The sequence below is a fragment of the Urocampus carinirostris genome, chromosome 13 (genome assembly GCF_059441175.1).
Source record: "Urocampus carinirostris isolate Australia breed hairy pipefish chromosome 13, RoL_Ucar_1.0, whole genome shotgun sequence".
NCBI classification, from domain to species: domain Eukaryota; kingdom Metazoa; phylum Chordata; class Actinopteri; order Syngnathiformes; family Syngnathidae; genus Urocampus; species Urocampus carinirostris.
This window is the reverse complement of record NC_142361.1, coordinates 15,114,589-15,136,850: the sequence shown is the minus strand read 5'-3', so window position 1 is coordinate 15,136,850 and position 22,262 is coordinate 15,114,589. Positions and strand designations below refer to the sequence as shown.

At 39.2% G+C, this 22,262-nt stretch overlaps 2 protein-coding genes across 2 annotated transcripts; one reads left to right on the top strand and one right to left on the bottom strand.

Moving 5' to 3' along the window:
* Positions 1 to 308: 308 nt before the first annotated feature.
* Positions 309 to 3,604, top strand: il22ra2 (interleukin 22 receptor, alpha 2). Its single transcript, XM_088351491.1, has 5 exons — positions 309 to 499; positions 1,227 to 1,341; positions 2,897 to 3,072; positions 3,156 to 3,313; positions 3,382 to 3,604. The coding sequence occupies exons 1-5, from the start codon at positions 436 to 438 to the stop codon at positions 3,529 to 3,531; spliced, it is 663 nt and encodes a 220-aa protein (XP_088207617.1). The 5' UTR covers positions 309 to 435; the 3' UTR covers positions 3,532 to 3,604.
* Positions 3,605 to 5,625: 2,021 nt separating this feature from the next.
* On the bottom strand, positions 5,626 to 20,840 carry cog2 (component of oligomeric golgi complex 2). Its single transcript, XM_088351489.1, has 18 exons — positions 20,672 to 20,840; positions 20,348 to 20,509; positions 20,080 to 20,145; positions 19,639 to 19,719; positions 19,439 to 19,542; positions 16,765 to 16,873; positions 16,501 to 16,680; positions 16,290 to 16,414; positions 14,382 to 14,508; positions 14,178 to 14,317; positions 13,920 to 13,981; positions 12,586 to 12,737; positions 12,331 to 12,516; positions 10,727 to 10,799; positions 10,515 to 10,657; positions 8,407 to 8,546; positions 8,036 to 8,240; positions 5,626 to 5,905 (listed from the first exon to the last, which is right to left on the bottom strand). The coding sequence occupies exons 1-18, from the start codon at positions 20,726 to 20,728 to the stop codon at positions 5,804 to 5,806; spliced, it is 2,214 nt and encodes a 737-aa protein (XP_088207615.1). The 5' UTR covers positions 20,729 to 20,840; the 3' UTR covers positions 5,626 to 5,803.
* Positions 20,841 to 22,262: the final 1,422 nt, after the last annotated feature.

Below are 22,262 nucleotides of genomic sequence, written 5' to 3'. Positions count from 1 at the left end.
TGCATCATTCCGAAAAAAAAAAATATGGTGTACGATTATTTTGTACGGGAAAATACGACAGTTTGTACGGGCATGGAGCCTTTGGAGGTTGACAGGTATGCAGTAGGTGTACGCAGCACGGAAGCAGCTTGATTGAAGCTGCGATGATGGTCTCAGCCAAAAGATGGCGTCAGCAAGTAGAATATTTTGAATTTATGGACATCACCTGTAAGCAACAGGATCATTTAATTTTTAACACAAATACGTGTAAAACTGGTTCGAGTAATTAATTGTTTAACATTTTACTGACATTTTTGGGATGAGATAAAAGTGCAGAGAAAAGGTTGGGGAAGACAATGCTGGAGGATGTCCTTTGTGATCTGTAGTATCAGAAAAAGGGAAGTCGCTGCGTGTTAAAGGTCTGAGGCTGCAGGGTCACTAGACACAGTCAGCAAAATGAACTTGTTGTTGATGATGATGATGCTGCTGCTCAAATTGTCTACCTGTGTTACAACTCCAGGTAAAGCGTTTGCTTTTAGAGTCTAGGAGGGTTGGAGCTCGGATTTCATTTATTTCTTTGCTTCTTGTCTGCTTGCATGTGTCTTTGCTTGTTTTGCTTTTTTGTGCGTTTGTTTATACATGTGTTCGTTTGTTTACTTGCCTCTTTGTTTACTTGTGTTTATTGTGTTTGCTTGCTTTGGTGTTTGCTTGAGGGGTTTGTGTTTTGCGTGTATTTGCTTGTTTGGGTGTCTTTTTATGTGTTTGCTTGTGTTTTTGCATGTGTGTTTGTTTGTTTATTTGTCTGTTTTTCTATTTGTTTTGTTTGTGTGCTTGTTTGTGTGTTTGCTCGTGTGGTTGTTGATAACTTGTTTGTGTGTTTGCTTATATATGTGTTTGCTTGATGATTTGCTAGTTTGTTTATTTCTGCGTTTCTTTGTGTTTCTTTGTGTTTTTATGTGTTTGTTTCTGTGTATTCTGATGTGTTTGCCTGTTTGTTTTCTTATTTTAATGTTTGCTTGTGTGGTTGTTGTTTGCTTGTTTATTTGCTAGTGTGATTATTTGTGAGTTTGCTCGTTTGTATGTTCGTTTGGGTTTGCTTGCGTGTTTGCTCATGCGTTTCTTTGTTTTTTTGTGCGTGTATGTTCCTGTTTTTTCCTATTTACGTGTTTGCTTGTGTGTTTCTTTGTGTGCTTGCTCCTTTGCTTGATTGTTTAAGTATTTGTTATTTTGTCAATGTATGTCTCCAGGGTTGCCAGTATTTCCTGAACACGTCAGGTTTGACTCTGTGGACTTCAAGAACATCCTACGTTGGGTGACGCCTGCAAACAGCAGCGACGCTCGCTACGATGTCCAGTGGAAGAGGTGAGGAGGACACGGCCCTTATTACAAAATCCTAATCGCACAAAAATGTAGATTTAATTCCAGGCTTCTTTGTAAAATCCTTAAAATGAACAACAGAATAAGTGAGTGTACTTTAAAAATAGATTTACATGATTTCCATTTTTGCATTTTAATCAATTATCAAAATAATTGTATTTGTTCAGTAGCATAAATGTTACAGAAGTTGATAATTTTAAACCATTTAAAAATGAAACCGATTTTAGCTAAACATTTTGGGAGAGTGTGAGCAACAAGAGTACGAGTATGGATGTTAAGACTGTATGAGAGTATGATTGTGCCGAATGTGTTGTATGGTGCTGAGACTTGGAGCCTCAACGCAGACTTGAGAAGGAAATGAAATGTTTTTGAGATGAAGTGTTTGAGGAGTATGTTAGGAGTGACAAGATTGGATAGATTGAGAAATGAAATTGTGAGACAGAACTGGAGTAGTAGTGGAACTGAGCAAGCGTGTAGATAAGAGCGTACTCTGTTGGTTTGGACACATGGAGAGGATGGACGAGGAGCGAATGTTGAATAGGATCTACAGAGCAGAAGTGAATGGAAGGAGACCAAGAGGAAGGCCGCGATTGACATGTATGAATGGTGTTATGAGTGCACTGCAGGAAAGATGTCTAAATGTAGTGGAGGATAGAACTCTTGTTGGTGATAGGAATGAGTGGAGAGGTGTTGTGAAAGGATAGTCGGATGTTTGGACGCGTCTTAAGGGATGGGCAGGACACCTGTATGATGCGGCAGGGGTAAACCAGTAAAAGCTGTCGGGCCCTGCTGTTGAACAGAAGAGTGTGTTGTGTCACCCTGACCCGAGTGACATGGCCGCTTACTTGTGTCCCGTTTCATCTGGAAGGACGAAAGCATGACCAACTTGGGTGCAGAGGTGCTTAATTTGTTTGGGTATTTGGGCATTTGGGTTGGCCATGGTCCAAAGATTTTTGTGTGTGTTTTTTACTACTTTTTCCCTTTTTGTTTGTCTTGCTGTCAGTCACCCCTCTCGAGGGATATGACCAGGGTAGATAGATAGATTAAAGGGATAGTGTGTATAATTTGAACACTAGACGTTGCTGTAATGTGTAGTGCAACCAAAAATGAGTGCTACAGAGTACTATGAATACTAAGGATACAAACTATGGAGAGTCAAAGAAAACAAACCGTACCATTTTTTTTTGCACAGCCTTTTGTTACCCGTAGCAGCAAGATGGACGACGATTAAGTCAGCCCCATCTTGTGGTGAAGCTCATATTATGTGAATATTTCTCAACCTACTGGTATTTAAAAAAAATGCACATTGATATAATTTTTGAAAGGTTGAAAACTGGACCATAAACCACAGCAGCAGTACGTCCTTAAGATGCGCAGTACAGACAAAGAAAGGCTGGGAGACAAAAAAGAACAATGACAGGTGGATGATAAAAAAAAAGGCAGCAAAAATCCTGGTTGGCTTGAACATGATTGCCATTTTAGGTCCGATGCCACCCGAGTTTTGGGTCGGGCTCAAGATCTTCCCTCTATTTGCGCCCAGGTACGGCGACACAGAGTGGCGTATCGTGAACGAGTGCCAATCCATCCGCGAGCTACACTGCGACCTGAGCGGGGTGACATCGAGCCTCAGAGAATGGTACTATGCTAGGTTGAGAGTGTCTTCTTCACCATCATCTATGTGGATTCTCTCATCAAGATTCAGCCCCCGTTGGGACAGTGAGTGTTTTTCGTCCCTTCCCCTTTGATTTCGAGCAACGTTATGTTTTGGGACACTGAGGCGTCTTTCTGTCTGCCCTCAGCCCAAATCAGTGCGCCACTAATACGGCTAAACGCCAGCAAACAAGGCCTGGTGGTCCGTGTGTGGACCCCGCAGGCCGTGGCCAAGAAGCTGCAGGGTGCTCACTTGCATTCTTCACTCGTCTACAACGTCTTCGTCGTCCATCCGGAGGACAAGGAGGTATGTATCAAGCAGACCCGTATTACCATACTTTCTTTATTTTTTTTATTTGTTTCTTTTCCTTCCAGCAAATGTTTGAGCTTCCTTGCTGCTCAGGGAAATTGGTGTTGAGCAAAGTCAAGCGCAAGACAAAATACTGCTTCCGCGCACAGAGCGTGTCACCGATGCAAGGACACCGAAGCGCTCTGGGACCAACAACGTGCATCAGCACGCTATGAGTAGAGTAACACACGTGTGTTTTTGAGGTTTTAGCCACTTGCTGAACACTTCATTAAAAAGCAGCCAAGTCAATTGTCTGTGTGTGTGTGCTTGTGTGACACAGCAGCACAGCGGCTCAGTGGTTAGCACGTTCGCGGCACAATTCTGAGGTCATGAAATCGAACCTTCCTGTGTGGAGTTTGCATGTTCTCCCTGTGCTATCATAGGTTTACTCTGAGCACTTCGGTTTCCTCCCACATTCTAAAACCTTGCTTGTCAGGTTAATTGGCTGGTTCAAATTGTCCCTAGGTGTGAATGAGCGAGTGAGTTGTCTATCTCTGTGTGCCCAGTGACTGGCTGATAACTGGGTGTCCCCTGCCCACAGCTCCAGCATCCCCGCGACCCTACTGAGGTTAAACAGTGCAGAAAAGGGATAGATGGATGGTGTGTGACACATGGATGCTTAGGACATAGGTCAACAACCGCTTCTAGAGTAACCATCAAGCATATGAGTGACAAGTTTGGCCAACAGTAAAACTGTACTTTAGAACCGTGGTTTGTATACCTAGCCAGGGCTCCTACAGCTGAAGGCAAATTAAATTCAAGACTTTATAAGACCTTCTAATGCCTCTTGAAATCAAATTCAAGACCAAGTTGACAAAAAAAACCCACAATTGAAACAAACAAAACAAAAAAAGACAAATATTTCTTGCAAGCATTACGTCGTTACCTTGCTAACACATTACCAACAGCCACTCGTCATTAAATTTAGGCTTTTTCATTAGGATTGTGGGTAAACCTAAGACGTACGTCTTCTCTGGAAGGCCCGACTGAAACCACATCTCCGTTTTGATAGGTCCATTATTGTGGTCACGCAATTTTGCCACAAGAGTAAATTGGTGAATGATTCAAAAAAATGACAATTAATAAAAGTTCCTAAATCGCTTTAGTTCCCATAAAATATAAATCCTTTTAATGTGTTCACATTTTTAAGACTTTTAAAAATTGCATTTAAAACATTTTAATGCCGATTAAGACCTTTTTTAGAATAATGAATTCAATGCCTATTAAGCCTTTTTAAGGATCCGCTGGAACCGTGCTAACCCGAGATTAAAACCCTACAACAGGGATGTCTAAATCGAATGGATAGAGGGTCATATACAAAATGGGGCTGTGGTTTAGTCATTCCTAATGTTGAAAGATCATTAAATGACGCATATTGTAGATTTCTAGTATAAACCTAACTGTACCTACTGAAAACCCAACTATATTCCAATATGATCAGATAAATAAAACAATATTTTCAATACATTTTCAACAGGCACAAAATACACATTCATTTTATAGAAAAATCCCCATAACATAAATAGTAAATGAAAGAAGTCGGTATGATGCAGGCACCATCATCAGCTTATAGTTCCTAATTTGGCAAAAGTGGGCAAAATATACTTCAAAAGAAAAAAAAAAAGCAATTTCCTATCATTCACTCAACAAAAAATGTATTTTTGAATATATATAGAAGTGCAAAATATATTTAACAAAAACACTTTCTTCAAGAAGTAACGTATAGTAAATAACAAAAACAAACAACGATTGCTGATGTATGATACAATAACCGCGTGAGCCACATGCAACCCTACAACCAGTTGAAAACCTATTCTGAAAAAGTAAACTTTACTCCCAAAGACTATTTAGAACCCCAATTTGAAACCCAAATCCCTCTGAGAACATAGCTTGAAACCCTATCCAAACACAAAACCATAACCTTTTACTTGAAGTGGGGGTTCAAACTAGGGCTTTAAACTTTAGTATAGGTTTTCAAACCCGGATTTTGGGTTCAATGTAGGGTTTTAATCCAAAGGTTTTCATATTATTGAAGTAGAGATTCAAATGAATGTTTTAAAGTCAGGATTAAAAAAAGGAGTTTTGACTAGATTTTAAAACCAGGGTTTGAGTATCAGAGGAGCGTTCGATAGAGAACGTTGGATGTGTATTTATTGATTTAAAAAATTAAACTGTCAAAATCAGCGACCCGAGTTTTAGGTGGTTTACCATGGTTTAGTTTTTTTGTCTTGAAATTCAATACTTGCAAACATCAAAAAAAGATGCCGAAATCATTTTGAATCCATGACCATCTTGATTTTAATTTTCCATTCCCTGTAATCTACAACGGAACATCCTCGGCTCATTTGTACCATGCCACACACAAGCGATGTCGCCAATTCCTGCAAAATGATCGAAATGAGTCACTCAATTGTTTCATTGAGGCCCCTTCAATGTTTATTCTTGTTTTCAACACGCGCTGAGCTCAGCGAGCTCTCTGGCCTCCTTCACGAGCTCCATCAGGCTAGACAGCATGCACACATCCGAAGGATCCACCCCAAACGTCTCCACCTGGCGAAAGATACAAATTATTCGCTGTGGGATTAGGTGGCATCCAGGGCATCCTTTTTTGATGTTCCTTTAAAACATCCTCCAGGGGGCACTACTGAGCTTTTACTAGGATGATCTTAAGAGTTAGGGTTAATTATAATTATATGTAATTATACTGCTTCTATGTGTTTCTGCTCCATTAGGTCCAACGGGCACTCATTAGACAAGGGTGGACATACATTTTGACTCGCATTGGGCCCTAAAATTTTGCAAAGGGGCCAGGCCAGAAAAAAAGATAGTGATTAAATGGTTGGATTTTGACTATCTGCCGATTTACTAAATTGGTTTTGATAGAGTAACAATGAAAGAAAGACGATAAAATGTCCCTTATTCAAGCATTACATTTGATAAAATGTGTTGATCAAAAGGCGAAAAGGGCAAGGAATTGTTATTTTTTTTCCTCAACATCCGATTTTTATAGTCAAAAACTTGGGATGTCGTTTTGCTTGATAAATAAAATGTCTACAGTATAAATGCATTTACAAAATACAGAAAAAAATCCATGCAATTATAATAATTTTAATATAGTATTTAAGCACACTTTATTTTGTAGCTAAGATGCTTTAAGAACATTTTTTATCAGAGTGGAGTTCATAAGTGGACTCGAGGGATAAGATCACTCTTATCCCTCGAGTCCACTTATGAAATGTCGTAAATGGACTTGTGCTTGCTAAAAATGCAACACGGTAACTTCATCAATACATAAGCACAACTCATTAATGAACATGTTCAATTCCACCAACAGTGACAGGTCATCAAATACATGGTACATTACTCATTCAAAGCGTATTCAAACGTATGTGCATTGCATCAGTTAATTACTGTCATGATTGTCTGTTACCTCTTCAATGTTGTTGAAGCACTATTATTTTTCATTTTCTTTTATCTACTAATTTTGAATGAAGGGCTTGAATGTCATCTTCAAACATATTGAAAACTACTAGGTACTATCTGTTCCAAGCGTGGAAGCCTAACTGTAGCTTAAAGCACCACTCGTGCAGCTGGGAACGGATGGTGTACTTCTAACAACTTTCTCAGTGGTTTGAGTGAGCCATCTTTTAGGGAAATATGGGCATTGCAGTCAAAGGGAATATAAATATAGTTGTGGTAAAATGTTTACATATACTTGTGAAGAACATAAGGCCATGGCTCTCTTGGGGTTAAAGGGCTCACGTTTTCTCCTCAAGTATATCATGCCTACCGTCAAGCACGGTGGTGGTAGTATTATGCTGTGGGGCTGTTTTGCTGCCAATGGAACTGGTGCTTTACAGAGAGTAAATGGGATAATGAAGAAGGAGGATTACCTTCAAATTCTTAAAGATAACCCAAAGCCATCAGCCCAAAGATTGGGTCTTGGGTGCAGTTGGGTGTTCCGACTGGACAATCACCCCAAACAAATCAAAAGTGATAATGGAATGGCTAAATCAGGCTAGAATTAAGGTTTTAGAATGATCTTAAACCCCATTGCGGACAATGCTAAAGAAACGAGTTCATGTCAGAAAGCCATAGAATTTATCTGAACTGCACCAATTCTGTCAAGAGGAGTGGTCAAAGATTCAACCAGAAGCTTGCCAGAAGCTGGTGGATGGCTACGAAAAGCGCCTAATTGAAGTGAAAATGGCCAAAGGACATGTTACCAAATATTAGCGCTGCTGTATGTATATTTTTGACCCAGCAGGTTTGATCACTTTTTCTGTTAACCCGTAATAAAGTCATAATAGAACCAAAACTCATGAATGTTTTTGTGACGAAGAACTGTTTGATCCAAACACTCTATTAGAGTTGTAGAAATAACTGGAAACTCAAGAGAACCATGGCGTTATGTTCTTCACGAGTGTATGAAAACTTTTGACCACAACTTTCACTCATTTTTGTTGGGCGGACAGAATTCGAAAGCCTAAAGAGCAATGTGCGATACGCAGGTTCAAATTTGCCCTTGCTTGTATTAGACGCACGTCAACCTTTACATTTGTCTATATGAAACCGTGGAACTTACTTCAACATTCAATTAAATTAAATGTCATATAATGGCAGCAAAACACTTGTTTTTCCACTAACTCACTTCAACACAGTTTCTTGACTCCCACCAACCTGTTGGCACAAGTAGTCGACATCCAGAGCCAGCTGAAGTCGGATTTTGGTGTCGTCCGACGGGCCACCGTTGGCAGCGAGCGCGTTGGAGCCGCCGCTTGTGGTAGCAGCGGCGGCGGCTCCCTTCCTGGCTTGTTTCAAGCGTTTCAGACTCTCCTCCATCTTCCGAACCGAGCTCAGGACCTCCGAAATGGTCTCGTAGTACCTGCCGCACACACGACAAACTCTGGTCTCATAACCTGGATACAAAGCGAACACGTGGAGGAAGAAAAGCTATTCCTCAACGGTGTTTTTAGTCTTTTCCTTACGCTCGCGAATATGCTGAATCCAGTCAGGAAAAAAACATGGGCTTTAATGGGCTCCAGACTCACCTCTGTGTGCACTCCGAAAGTGCGAGGGTTAACCAGCAGCGCACTGTGTCTGCCTCGACCAGCCCCGTCGAGTCACTCAGTAGCTGTTGCAACGGTCGCAGGGCGTTGTCCATGTACGCCGACGCTCGCACCGGCGCCTCCTGTCGGGAAAACCAAGATTTGTGTTTACCCTCTATGCCAGGGGTGGCAAACACGTGGCTCTAAGAGCCGCATGCTGCTCTTTGCCAATAAGAATGTGGCTCTTTGCCACAACATATTTTCTATATACTGTGGCTCTTTGCCTCGTTTCATATTTAGTTTTTTTTTTGTGTATTGAGGGTGGACACATTCCTTGAAATCAACACAAGAACAATACTTCTTGTATTGTAAGGAGATGAGTGTGTTTTGGGAAATAATGTTATTAATTGTGTGTGTTTTTGTGTGTCTGTCTGTCAGGACAGGTCAGTGCGTGGTGTGGCTCTTTGACTCTCACAGATAAAAATCTCGGCTCTTTGTGTCAAACTTGTTCGCCACCCCTGCTCTATGCCATTAGACTGAGGGAAAAAGCTCCTGGACTACTAGATTTGATGAGTGGTAAGATTAATTGAGAAAACATCAAGGTAGAATTAATTTTAAACGAAAACTGACAATTAAATGAACAATGGACAAGACAATAGACAACATTGAATATACATTATAATAGCAAAAACACTCTTACTTTTTTTAAAGATTTTAAGTCAAGTCATGTTTATTTGTAAAACCCTTAATCACAAAGAGTCTCAAAGGGCTGCACGGACCACAGATTATTGCAAACCACAGACTATTATTACACCATCCATTATTACACTATGTTAGCTGAGAAATTCTAAATGTAGTTAATCTTGAACTACTTACGCTGTTTTATTTCTATTTCAGTTTAATGACCAGTCATCTACTCCAATTTCGATTAATAAACCTATCATTAATCACACCAGTTGGATTTTAGCATTAACCTAAACCTATTTTCATATTAGAATTTAGTCACACAATAATTTACTTCAAAATTCAATGACAACTCAACTGAATGACGAGAGAGTTCATTAAATAATACACAACTTGGATGTTTTCTAATTTAGGGAATCCCAAATCCATAGGTATGTGCTAGGGGCACACATTGGTTCTCAAAGTCTAGCAGACCGCAGTCAAGAGCAAAGGAAAAATCCAATTCCCTACTGTGACCGTGATGTGGAGCTCCATGGCCAATCAGATCTTTGTTGGAATCCCAGACTAGTGGAGCTCGCCACTCGCGTCACTGAGATTTTAATCGTTCAAATAAAGGAATTTCACCAGGAACAAAAAACCTGGCCAAAACTTGTGTAGTTTGTGTTTTTTGTCCTTTATGAATCACACCGTCACTGGGTTGAGTCAAAACAAAGGTTTTGTATGAAGGAAATATTTGTTTTTTCAAGAAATACCAAGCTAAGAATTGCTATAATATTCGCACATGCCGTTAGTCGTGTACGCTTGCGTGTGTGTTCTGCCTGCAGCGAGCAATGACAAAAGATATGCTAACGGCACTCGCTATAAAACATTATTGAAAAAATAAATTATAAATGGTTATTTGCTATTTGAATTCATTTATTTCATTCAATAATTAAGTGATATGGTTATGGTTGACTACAATCAGGGTTGGGTAGGGTTACTTTAACTGGATTGCTTTCAATTACTTTTGGATTACTCCAATACCAAATATGCTAATAAAAGACAAAAGAAACTAAATATGAATAAAATTATGACTCACAACACATGGTAAGCTTTCTCTCCTGGCTTTGATCTCTTTGATCTCTGGCAAAACTAACATAAAATGCGACAGAAACAAAATGAAAATAAATTCAAACAGCTTGCCAACATCGTTACTCCCCATGCCTGCACAAAATTTAGTAATTTTATTCATATTTAGTTTCTTTTGTCTTTCATTAGCATATTTGGTATTGGAGTCATCCAAAAGTAATTGAAAGTAATCCAGTTAAAGTAACCCTATCCAACCCTGACTACAATGTCTTCCCATCAAATTTAATATCTCATTTAAATGTGGAATTATCCTTTTTTTCTATTTATTTCTAACACGCAGCAATGTTCTGGCAACCGACCTTGTTGGTCCTGCGATAGAGTCGGGGCACCTCGGACGCACTTTTCAGGAAACGGCAGCTGCGCTCACTTAGGTGTTGCGTCATGCGTGTGCTGAGGGCCGAGACACTGCTGGACAGGCACGCTGCTGAATCTGCTAACGACTCTGCCAAATCCAAAAAACAAACATTCAACTTTCAAGACGAGGACAAGGTGTAAAACAAATGTGACTTACCTTCCACAATGACAAAATTGGTGAAACCAACGTCTTCTAAACGTTGCCTGACCATTTTGGACACTTCTGGTAACTACAAAAATGACAAGAGGACAATATAAATCTATTTAAAATACTTCCTTAAGTGTTTACACATAATATACTATACCAGATTTTATTGGAATTTAGGTGCATTTGATTATAAGAATTGAACGAGTTTTTTATGCATGCTCTCCATTTTTTATATTACATCCGAAAACCAAAATCTAGCAATTTAACGATTTGATACTTCATCAAATTGGTTGCTCAAATGCATGAAAACTAAAATGAAAAAAAAGGTAATTTGATTGTACGATGCCTTCAAAGGGCTCATTAACTTTCTTTTTATCTTCTGGAGAAATTAATGTACAGTAATCCCTCACAATAACGTGGTTTACTTTTCATGGTTTTGCTAATTCATGGATTTACATTGTACATTGTGTTTTGCATTCTGATTGAGTAGTAGTTGTTATTTGACAGTACAGTAGATTTTTGGTAAAAAGCAAAAAACAGGATAAATACAGTACATTTATTTGTTTAACGAATGCTTGAGCCTGTTAAGAGTTTATTTTGTTTAAAAATACAATACAGTATTGCATTGTATAATTATTGTAAAAAAAACATGGTTTATCTACAGATTTTTCTCATCACTGGTTCTTTTTGGAACATAACCCAGGCAAAAAAAACAATGGGTTACTCAATGTATATATATTGCTATTATGACTATTTATTTTGAAACCTCAATGAATTGCATTTACAAACAAGCTTTTTTTGTGAAAACCATCATTTTAAATCCCTTTAACAAAAACTGCAACCTGATACTTTTATTTTTGTATTTATAGCAATAAACCAAAAATATAATTTGCACCATTTTCTTGTTTTCAATAACCAATTTTTTAAACCTTTTTATGGAAAATTTTTGAACAGACATATTTTGATACATTTTTAAGATACATCCAACCAAAACCAAAAAGATGTTTATTTAATTGTTTAAATGCTATTTTATTAACTCTTAAGTGATAACAGAAAAGTAAGTTAAAAAGAGATTACAAACACTGTAAATCTTATTTCAGACTGGATAAAGAGATTTTCAGATTTTGTAAATGTTTTCGTAGTAGCATTTAAGAGCGCCATTTTTAAGCCTAGGTATTTCTTGGACAGTGATGGAAATTAAAAAGAAACCGCACAATAAACCTGCTGTTACTGCAAATGTCCAGCAGATGGCACTACTGCACCACAAATAACCAAGGAACAATCAATATTGTCAATACAAAAGTGAGCATTGCAATTTCCCCCCCTCGATTTTCATAGTTTTCATAGAAAACGCATATTTCTTAATTTGCTATAAACTCAAGTAGTAAACTACCGAAGATTTTAGGTATTTGGTAGCAATAGTAAATGATACACCAAACACAAATTCAAACATAGGTATAAATACAAAGAAATGGTTCTCATAACTCAGTTGCTCAATAAATGGAAACACAAATATAGCGCAAATAGACAGGAGCTTTCCTTTTTTTTGGTCTTTTTGGAAGGGGCAAATGAACCTATTAAATAGTCCAGAAACAGAAAAAGGTGGTGCTTACCTGCTCTTGCAGTTTCTGAACATCAGCTGCAATGTGGACCAGTTGTTTCGTGGACAGCGACGCAGGACTTCCGCTTTCACTGCCAGTCTCCTCCACAGACGTCCGGCTGGAGGTGGACGATGCCGAGCTAGGCAGGGGCCTGCTGGGTTCTTTGCTCACCTCGGCAGTACCCGTCTTGGTAAGCGTCTGGAGACAAATCCGAACCGATCACGAACCTCAAAACGGAAAATGAAAAGTTTGTGGTCGAAGGCCGACCTCGTTGAGGAAGGTTGCGTATCGTGCGCAGAGCTGAAGCGTCAGCTTCCAGAAGCGGTGGGCGAGAGGCGGCAGGTAGACTTTATCGGACCAGCATCGAAGCAGGCAGGACCACAGGGACACAGACGCCTGCAGGTGGTATGTGGCGCCCGCTGGAAACAAAAGTCATTCAAGCTTAAAGTTCAATTCCGATTTATTGCGCGTATCCTCATTAACTGATATGAAAATAAAAAACATGTTGAATCAAAGTTTGGTAGACACGCAAAATAAGGAGAGGAACCATCAATGGATTTTCAACTTGCAAGGAGAACAGAAACCTCAGATAAAAAATTTTTAACATGTTCTCAAAGCCTTCCCTTTAGTCCTTTCTTTTTATTAAATCTCTTAGGTTGCAAACACATAGCCACGCTAGAGGGTGTGGAAATCAAAGAATATCTACATGATTGGCCAAGAGTAATAAATATGTAAACAGTGCATCATAGGCAAAACACCAAACAACAGTGATAGCAATAGTGGTTAAAATAAGGAACTGGTATCCTATACAATCTCCTTTGCAGGAGTCCAATATTAAAAATATAATAAACTTATTAGGAACACAGTGAGCTGTTTAAAATTTGGGTAGATTTTGCCCATTTAAAAAAGCCAATTCCCTATTAAAAACACAATCCAAAATATTTTGTATATTCTTGCCCTCCAACCAAGGTATTCTTCACTGTGAGTTTGTTTTCTCTGCACTGCTTGTACTACAGTGATTTAATAATAGTTTATCAAATAAAATCTGATTTTGAAAAAAAAACGTAAACATAAAATAAGTACATAGACGTCACTTATCTTGAAATTGCTGTAAAAAACATTAAGACGTCAGTGATTTCTCTGACGGCATTTCAGGTATTTAAATGCATCCTAGGTCCAACTAATGGTATTGGGTACTCTGCTGGGGAAAGTCGCGTTTTTGTGAACAAGGTGTCACACTTCCCTTGTAAAAGGCAGCATTATTGAGTCAACATAATCATTTTAATGGATATAGTTTATTGGGAAAGGGCTTCAAATCACAGGAGATGTGTCCTTTAAATCAAAAACTAAGTGTCTTCTGAATATATTTTCACCATAAGCTTTATTTTTTACCAAACCTAATACATAAAATGTATAAGGAAAAAAAACAAAAGTGTGCTGTTATAGCTCACAGCCATCTTCGCTGAAATAAGTGTTCTGAATTGATTTGATTCCAAATTTCAATATCTATCAACTGCAACATGAAACATATCCCAACTGTTCAACTTCATAGCAAATAAATATTCAAAAATAAATAAATAACTGGAAAACAAAACACACACCTGGTGCCGCTTCTAATCCGTCACTGATGGCATTTTCTAGGCTACCTGCTATTTCTTTGTACCTGCAAAACCATTGAGAGAAAATAAATCAATATCTGCTTTTATCTGGAAACAGGAAGAAAGGAATTGACTTTAATAACATAAAATTCAATATTTTCACATTTCACGGATCTTACTCTCCCTTAACACTGTACTAATTTAAATCTACAGTTTTATTCAAGCCAAAAATCGCACACAGAGACTGTAGACTGTTCTCACCTTAGCTGAAAATAGACAGGCAGGTTCCATTTATTGTTGAAAGAGACATACGACGGGTGCACTCTAAGGCGCCTCACGCTGGCCTGAGAGCTGCACTGGCGCTCAAACCGTCGCACGAACTCCGTGCTGGCCAAGTAACGCTAGAAATGAATGCCAGGATAAAGGACAGTGAACTGACATTTGTTGTCTACACTCGGGGTTTACCTCGTAGAAAATATCAGGGTTCCCGGGGTTGAATAGGTAAGACAGCCTCTCCTCAATGCCTTTGACCATCTCGGGCCACACAGAGTTGACCATGAAGTCGTAGCCGGGAACTATGTCTGCTTTGTCACTGACCGGAGAAGGAAAAATACACATTTCATTATTTTAAGACGTGACTTGAAACATAATTTTGACTTCTTTGTTTTTTTTACATTCAGTTTGTTTTAAAGCTTGATGCTCAGAGTTAAAGCGGAGTTAACCTCCTAAAACCTGAGCTTCTTGTTTAATGTGGATTTATGTGCACGTGGACGCCAGGTCTTAGGAGGTTGCTGTAAGTTTGAAGCCTTAACTTTGAGGTTAAAACTAAAATTTTAGGTCTTACTTATTTTTAAGGAGGTCAATAGCGTTAAAGCAGCCTTAAGTAAAGTTAATCACGGTTCAACTCTTTAACACTTGAGTTTTTAGTCTTCTTTAACTCAAGTTAAAGGTGTTTAAAAGCTGTAACCTAACATATAATTCAACCTCAATAAAATTAGACATAATATCTTAAACACAGATTGTTGACCTCACATTGAGTTCAAACAGCTTTAAAGCTTTAACTTCAATGTTAAAGCTTTAACTTCAATGTTAAAGCTTTAACTCCAACATTTAAATTTGGAACTTGAATTGAATCCAACTAAAGAAGCTTTAGTCTTAACAGCACAAAGTCCACTCGAACCCTGAGGATAATAATAATAATAATAATAATTTCCTTGTATTGTCATTCTGTGTAACAATGTACACAGAACGAAATGTCGATTGCACCTGACCCGTTGTAGCGAGCCGATGTAGCCGCAGCCAACAGAGGGCGCCGCCGACCACTTTTTAAGTCTTAGGAATGATAAAACTTTAACTCTTATTTTAAAGAGTTAAATGTTTTAAGCTTTTAGCCTGTGTTAATGCAAGTTAAATCAGATCTAAAGCTATTGACCTCCTTTAATTAAAGTTAATGAATTCTTAAAGATTCAGTTGAATTTGCATTACCTCCAGATAACAAATATTTAATCATAACCTTGAAACTTAAGCTTAAAGCCTGCATTAACTGACATTGCAGCCTGGTCATCGTGGCAGGGGGATTACCTCATGTGCGGTCCCTTCTCAAGGTTTCTTCATTTTCCTCATGTTGAGGTTTTGAGTTTTTCCTTGTCCTCATGTCAGTTTTAGATCAGGGGATTGTGTAATAATAGTCTGTGGTTTGCAATAATCTGTGGTCTGTGCAGCCCTTTGAGACTCCTTGTGATAAAGGGCTATACAAATAAACATGACTTGACTTGCCTCGACTTAAAAGCAGATTTTTTAGATTTAGTTTTTTTCTTATTTCAGATGATAAAAGGTACTATTTTTTATGTGCAAGGTAAGGTCACTGGCTTTAAATTTTTTGTTTACTTTAACGTTATTTTTGCCAATTTATTTTGAGAAAAAAAACAGATACAAATAAAGTAGAACAGGGTGGAAAAATAGTAAGAACTTGGATTAATTCCTGAGCCACCGTGACCACAAATGATCAAACAATGAAAACCCCTTATAGTGTCAATTTTGGTAGCATGATGATTTAAACTTTAAGGAATCGTAAAACTGGTGCCGGAAATTTATTTTTGAACATTTTCAATGCTTCTAGATTTATCGTGAAAAAAGTCTCCCTTGACTCAAAAAATGTTGAAAAACGCTGAAATAATGGATTGAAACAAGATAAAATATTACTATACACAGAGGGGAGAAAAACCTTTGTTCTGATTCATTTCTTAATTGGGGTCGGATGTATGTTTTCATCTTCAAACAGCTCAGGCGAGCCTGCTTATTTGAAATGCTGCGCTTTCTGAATGTCAGTTTTTTCGAAATGATTTACGAGATTGAACATGAAGCCTTGCCAACCTCGATATGGCTCCCCCAGTGACTTCTCTCAGGAGTCTGCAGTGGTGAGGCACAAACTCAAGCAGCCTTGAGTACATCAACTCAAGACCATTTGGACTGGACTTGACCAACTCCTCAACAATGGCCTGCCAACAAAAGCAAAGAAGACATAAACTACCATCCAGTTTTTTTCTTTCGGATACATTTAAAAAGTATTTTTCAGCAAATTGACCTGATCCATGAAGGGTTTGACTAGCACTTGTCCAACCAGCGCCTCAGCGTCTCGCGTCTTGTCGATGGTGGCGTACGTCCTGAGGCAGTGGCGCACCATGTCTACGTTGGAAGTCTGCAGACCTTCGATGAGTAGGCCCTCGAGGGAATGCTGCAGCATGGAAGTGATACCCGCGATGCGCTGCGGTGGGCCGAAAGACAAACGTTTAGGAACCGCTCGTAGACGAAGCCGAGATGTTTAGAGGTGAGCTGAATGAAGACTCACAGGTCTGACTTTGTCCAGCAGGGGCATGCCTTTGCTTTGCACAGCATGAAACTGAAGCTGGTTGAACTCTGTAGCAATCCTTTCCAAGATCTGACCAGCTAACAAGGGGCTGAAAACAGATGCCGGCAGGTTGAAGTAAACTAAAGGGAAAACTTTTCAAGATTTAGAAGAGATGAGAAAGACCTCTCCATGAAAGGGAGAGTGTGTAATATTTAGTGCCTCCTAGTGGTACAAAAAAAACTTTGAATCAGTGAAAAAACAAAACATTGATTTGAATACAGTACAGACGCTGCCCGAATTAAGAGCGAGATAGGATCTGGACAATCGTTCGTACGTTGAATTTCTTTGTAAGTTGCTTCAGTGCTATTATTTTTTAGGCTCTATTATGATAAAAAAAAAGTTAAGGGTAACTTACTTTTGGAAGATAAGCTTTAAGAGGTCCTCCTTCTTGATAGAGTGTAGCCGAAAAAAGCGTTTTGACCATTTTCTCAATCTCATCAAGCTTTATTATTCCACTTTCGTTTCAAAAGAAACGGCTCGCCTCTTCTTTACACTTTATACCAAGTACATTAAATTTATGCACGAGATATTAAACAATGAAAATGTCAAAGTTCTTAGCGCGCTGGAGATTGTATAGACATACAGGGTGTCTCAAAAAATGTACTCACTCTTTTTATGTGTTTCGCTACGTTTGCGCGTTATCAGCGTTGTCTGGACAATAATGGTCATCACTTTGAACATTTGCGAACATGATTCTTCAATTACATTTGTCTCATGTATTCGATGCTATTTCACTTCACTCTATGTTCATAAATAAAGGTTTTCTCGTCATTCCAAGAGTAAGTACATTTTTTTGAGACACCCTGTAGTACGGACCAGGGGTCGGCAACCTATGACACGTGTCCCAGGAGTGGCACGCGAAGGGTTAACCAGTGGCACGCGAGCGCACGGCAAAATAATAATTATTATTCTTAAAGAATGCGCATTTTTACCTGAAATATAGACATTTTCAGTTGTGCGCCACGTTGTTTAGAGGCTTGACGCTCTGTGTGCAAGTGTGTGTTTGCACAGCGACTCGCAGAAGGGGAAAAATCTGTGTTTTGACCCAGCCACAGAAACATCGGCGCGCGATAAATTAATGAATAATGAAAGCGAAAAAATCTCATTCTTTGACTGACGACTGGGGGCTTGTGCAAAAAATGACTGTGCTGTTTGTGCATTATGCCTCGAGAGCGTTGTACCTAGCACATCAAGTGTTAAATGTCATTACAAGATGAAACATGAATTCAAGGCGTAGACATTAAAACACGCTGTGTCCAGGTACGGCAAATAAACACAGACCCTAAAAACCTTTGTTACTGTTAAAAACACTACCATTGAAGCAAGTTATCACATTGCTCACTGCATGGCAAAGCACAGATAACCATTTATATCTGAGACCAAATCAGCTGTTATTACTGTTGCGCATATTTTCAAGTAGCCTTCTGCCTTGCTGCTGTTATTTCAAATTTTGATATTTTCTGCAATACGATTTCATTGATGAATGGTATGGTAGCTTTCCATGTCACTTGTTTTTTATTGTAGTTCATTGTTGATGAAGAATGGTTGATTCAGGTTGATTCTTGTAGTAAAAAGTTGAAGTCATGGATGTCTACAGGCCTCTCCACATGGTGCTCACATTATTTTTTTAGTTTATTGATGAACAAGAATAGTGGAAGATAAATTGGTCAGTTATACTATTTCAATGTATATCCATGTTGTATATTCAGACTGGTGTAAAATTACAGCTCTTTCTGATATTAAAAAAAATGTTGTGCGAGTCATTGATCTTGGTGTGGCACACTGATTTACAAGGAAATTTGAAAGTGGCACTCCGCACCGAAAAGGTTGCTGACCCCTGGTATAGACAGTACTGTATAAGTAACCTGTATTGTTTTGTACTAAAAAAATAAACATTTTATAAAATAATATGCTCTGAAAATATAAGCAAAGTTGAGGTTAACTTACTTTTGGAAGATGCGCTTCAAGAAGTCCTCTTCCATTGTAAAGTGGCCGAAAAAAAACGTTACGACCATTTTCTTAACCGCATCAAGCTTTCTTATTCCACTTTCATTCATTCAGAGAATTTTTACACACGAACTATAAAGAAGAAGCAGATTTTTTTATTTCCGGCTTGATACTGGGTGATCTCTCAAAGCACCACACGTCGGTAGCAGCGGAAAGAAGCACTACAGTACTGTCCTGTACTCGGAAAAAGGTGCACAAAATACAAAATGTAACTTAGAACAATGTCCGGATATTATTCGACATCCCCCAAAAAATGTTTTACGCCATTTTACGCAACCATTTTACCATTTTACGCAAGTCGAATGGTCGCAAGTAGGGGAGCGCTGTACTGGGCAAATATACATGAACTCTCATACTAATGTTATTTTTTGTAAAACTAATCATAGGTCGAGAATTTGGTCTTTCTTTGACAAAGTAAAATTCTTACTTAAGTCGCCGCCATGTTCATCTGCCGTGTAGTTGCATGCTGTGACACTGTTTTTTGTAACTATTAGACAACAGTGCCATCTAATGCTCAAATATTACACACTAGGGCTTTAAATATGACTGTCAGGAAGAAGCAGAAAAGGGCTGAATTAAAATTTAGATATTAACAACCACTTGATACCTGTTGGTTTCCAATGATGTCGATTCTTTGGGGTTCTGTGAGTTGAGGATTTTTTCAATCTTTTCCACTGAGCGCACCACCTGGATCAGCCTCAGGACACAAACCTGATTGATGGGAAGGAGTTAAAAGATATTTAACACTTATTCACGTTGGTTGCATACAAAATTACATAAAAATAGATTCAGGCTGCAGAACCCAACCTTTTTCTTCTGCAGGTCTTCCTGTTTTGCCAGCTGTGCATCTATGGCTTCTATCACCTCACTGACGCACGACCGAAGGCTCTGTATCCACAACATTCACTAGCACTCATTAAATGTTTATAACCATCAATAAAAACTAACTGACAGAAAAATAAATTCTAACAAAAGGCAATATTCACCCCCCTAATTGGTGCAAAATAAAACACTGGTTAATTATGCTTTAGACAGGGATTGTGCAGTAATGTCAAATGTCCTTAATTTATTTTGATTATAATTTCGTTTAGATCCTTACCTTATGATTTTACACTGTGGTATTTTATCTTATCGTTAATTATATTGCACCATCAGGATAAAACGTTTTCATTTTATTGTGCATTTGACATATTTCAATGACAATATATCCTATTCTAAAAACCAACTACGCTTAATTCAATCACATACCATAACCTCTTCTTGTAGCTTTCCCAGTGGCACAGACAGTTGATTCAGGGCTTTGTCCATCCCCACCTGAGACAAAACAACCATGAATACACAACCATACAAAAACATACAAGAGGCTGAGCGTGAGAGAAGCAATCTTTGGAAATTATAAAATGTATTATTCAGAAAACTTTGCAAAATTAGGTCGAATTTAATAAATACAGTCGCTGCTACAGTTCATCGCCTATCATGCCCAACTGAAAATATGACACACACACACACAACTCACCAGATTAGTGGAGAGGTTGACAAAGTCGGCATAATCCTTATTGATGAGCTCCACCATGGCTGTTTTGAGCAGTTTGTAGTATAGTTCCAGGTCCTCCCTCATCTCTTCCAATTGCACCTGCTTCCGACACTCGCCCACGAACTGGTCCACGTCAAAGTCATCCTAGGGAGACAATAACAACAACTATGAAGCCTCAATGGATGATACGTGTAAGCATCGGTTATCGTTTTTATGCAAATCGCTGTAGTTTTTAACAAGTGTGATCGCCGTGCAGCTCAAGCAAGTCGCTTTACGATCAATCACTTTGATAAAGACAAACATTACCTTCATAAAAACGTTCTTGTCAAAACACAACGAATCGGGTCCCTTTGGTAAATTCATAATGAAGTATTTAAAAAAGTAAGACCATAAAAGTCAGGAGAAAGAAAATAGTTCCTGTGTTTGCGTTTACTTCCGCAAACATGGCAGGATACCAACGAAGAAGAAATTTCACTTTTTGTTTACGCTAGTGGCTTCAAGTGGACAGTGGTGGGAACCGCAGCGTGGTACTGCATCAGCATCGTCAACCTGAAAGCGAACATGCTTGGGTTATTAAACGACAAAATATGTATAAAAATACGACACTACGTTCTTTTGTGAAAGACAAACCTTTAATGTTAAACTATTTTTCCTGATGCGTTGCATCGGCTGCTGACTAGTGGAGCAGACCATAGACATACTTCTTTATTTGCATGCTAAATGTGCCAAAATGGAAGGATGCTCGTGATTCTTAGACTCTTTCAAATGTGACATTATATGAGGGAATAAATCTCTAGGGCTGTAACATTGTCAAGCAATGCAGCAAGAGAAGCCACTTCAGCCCCAAATTGGAGTCCGGATGGTAATGGTGTGTTCAGTGTACATTATCTTGTCGGAGAATTTACTATTTGAGGTTCGGTGAAGTGCCCCTTCTTAAAGACAATTAAAACAAGTACATTATGCAGTTATCGTCCATTAGTAACGCTGAGTACACAAAAATAAATGAAAAATCTAAATCCAGGGCTTGAAATTCAAAGACGAGTGATTTAAATAAGTAGTAGTAAAATAAAGTGCCCCGACGGATCACCACCTTATCGTGGTGGGGCACTTTGCGCGTCTCAATGACCCCTAGAGCTATGTCGGCGGGAGTCTCGTACTCCTGGCAGGGTTACCCAAGCCGAACAGGTCGAAGGGTAGAGTCCAGACTAAGAGTGATCCCAAAAGCTGGTGGCGGCACGCTTTGAGGCGGTTTCCCACAGACCTGGATTCCGGCAGCCGCCTGCAGTTGTGGGAAGATGCCGGTCGTCTAGGGTCTCCCTTGCCACTGGATCCATCTTCTCTACAATCAAGATAGTGGCGTTGGGGAAAGCGCACCCCTTACGCCACTTTAAAAAACATCATTGCGCAGGTATCTTCTTTTACCTGAGTCCCCGACCACAAAAGTCTGGCGGCGATGGAGTAACCAGTGACGGGAGCAGGTTTGAATGAGCTGGAAGCTCTTAGCTGGACCTCTGCACGTCAGCGGCACAGGGCAAGGGTCGTTAGCAGCTGGGATTGAGTGGCAGCTGTTTCCGGCAGACCCCTGTGCGTCTGAGCAGCACTATTTAGTGGCCGCACTGCTCACCCCAATTGGGGAAAGGCCTAGAAAAGGTGGCCTAAAGATTGCCCACTCAGCACAGTACCCGGACAGGAAACCGCGCCTGTCGGGACATTCCACTATGCGGTCGAAAAACAATAGCATTTAGAATTGCAGCATGGAACATAAGGACACTCCTGGATACCAGTCTGGACAGACCACAGCGCAGAACAGCACTCATTGCCAACGAGCTGAAGCGATATAATGTGGATGTGGCAGCGCTCAGCGAGACCAGACTCCTTGAGGAAGGCTCACTCAATG

Bases quoted from the DNA above. Each gene is read 5' to 3' on its own strand.
- cog2 (XM_088351489.1), bottom strand. From the start codon at position 20,728: ATGAATTTACCAAAGGGACCCGATTCGTTGTGTTTTGACAAGAACGTT. The intron at 13,982-14,177 runs GTGAGAACAGTC...ATGGTTTTGCAG, and splicing joins CCTGTCTATTTTCAGCTAAG to GTACAAAGAAATAGCAGGTA. The intron at 5,906-8,035 runs GTTGGTGGGAGT...ATCTTTCGCCAG, and splicing joins TCGACTACTTGTGCCAACAG to GTGGAGACGTTTGGGGTGGA.
- il22ra2 (XM_088351491.1), top strand. From the start codon at position 436: ATGAACTTGTTGTTGATGATGATGATGCTGCTGCTCAAATTGTCTACC. The intron at 500-1,226 runs GTAAAGCGTTTG...GTATGTCTCCAG, and splicing joins TACCTGTGTTACAACTCCAG to GGTTGCCAGTATTTCCTGAA. The intron at 1,342-2,896 runs GTGAGGAGGACA...ATTTGCGCCCAG, and splicing joins TACGATGTCCAGTGGAAGAG to GTACGGCGACACAGAGTGGC.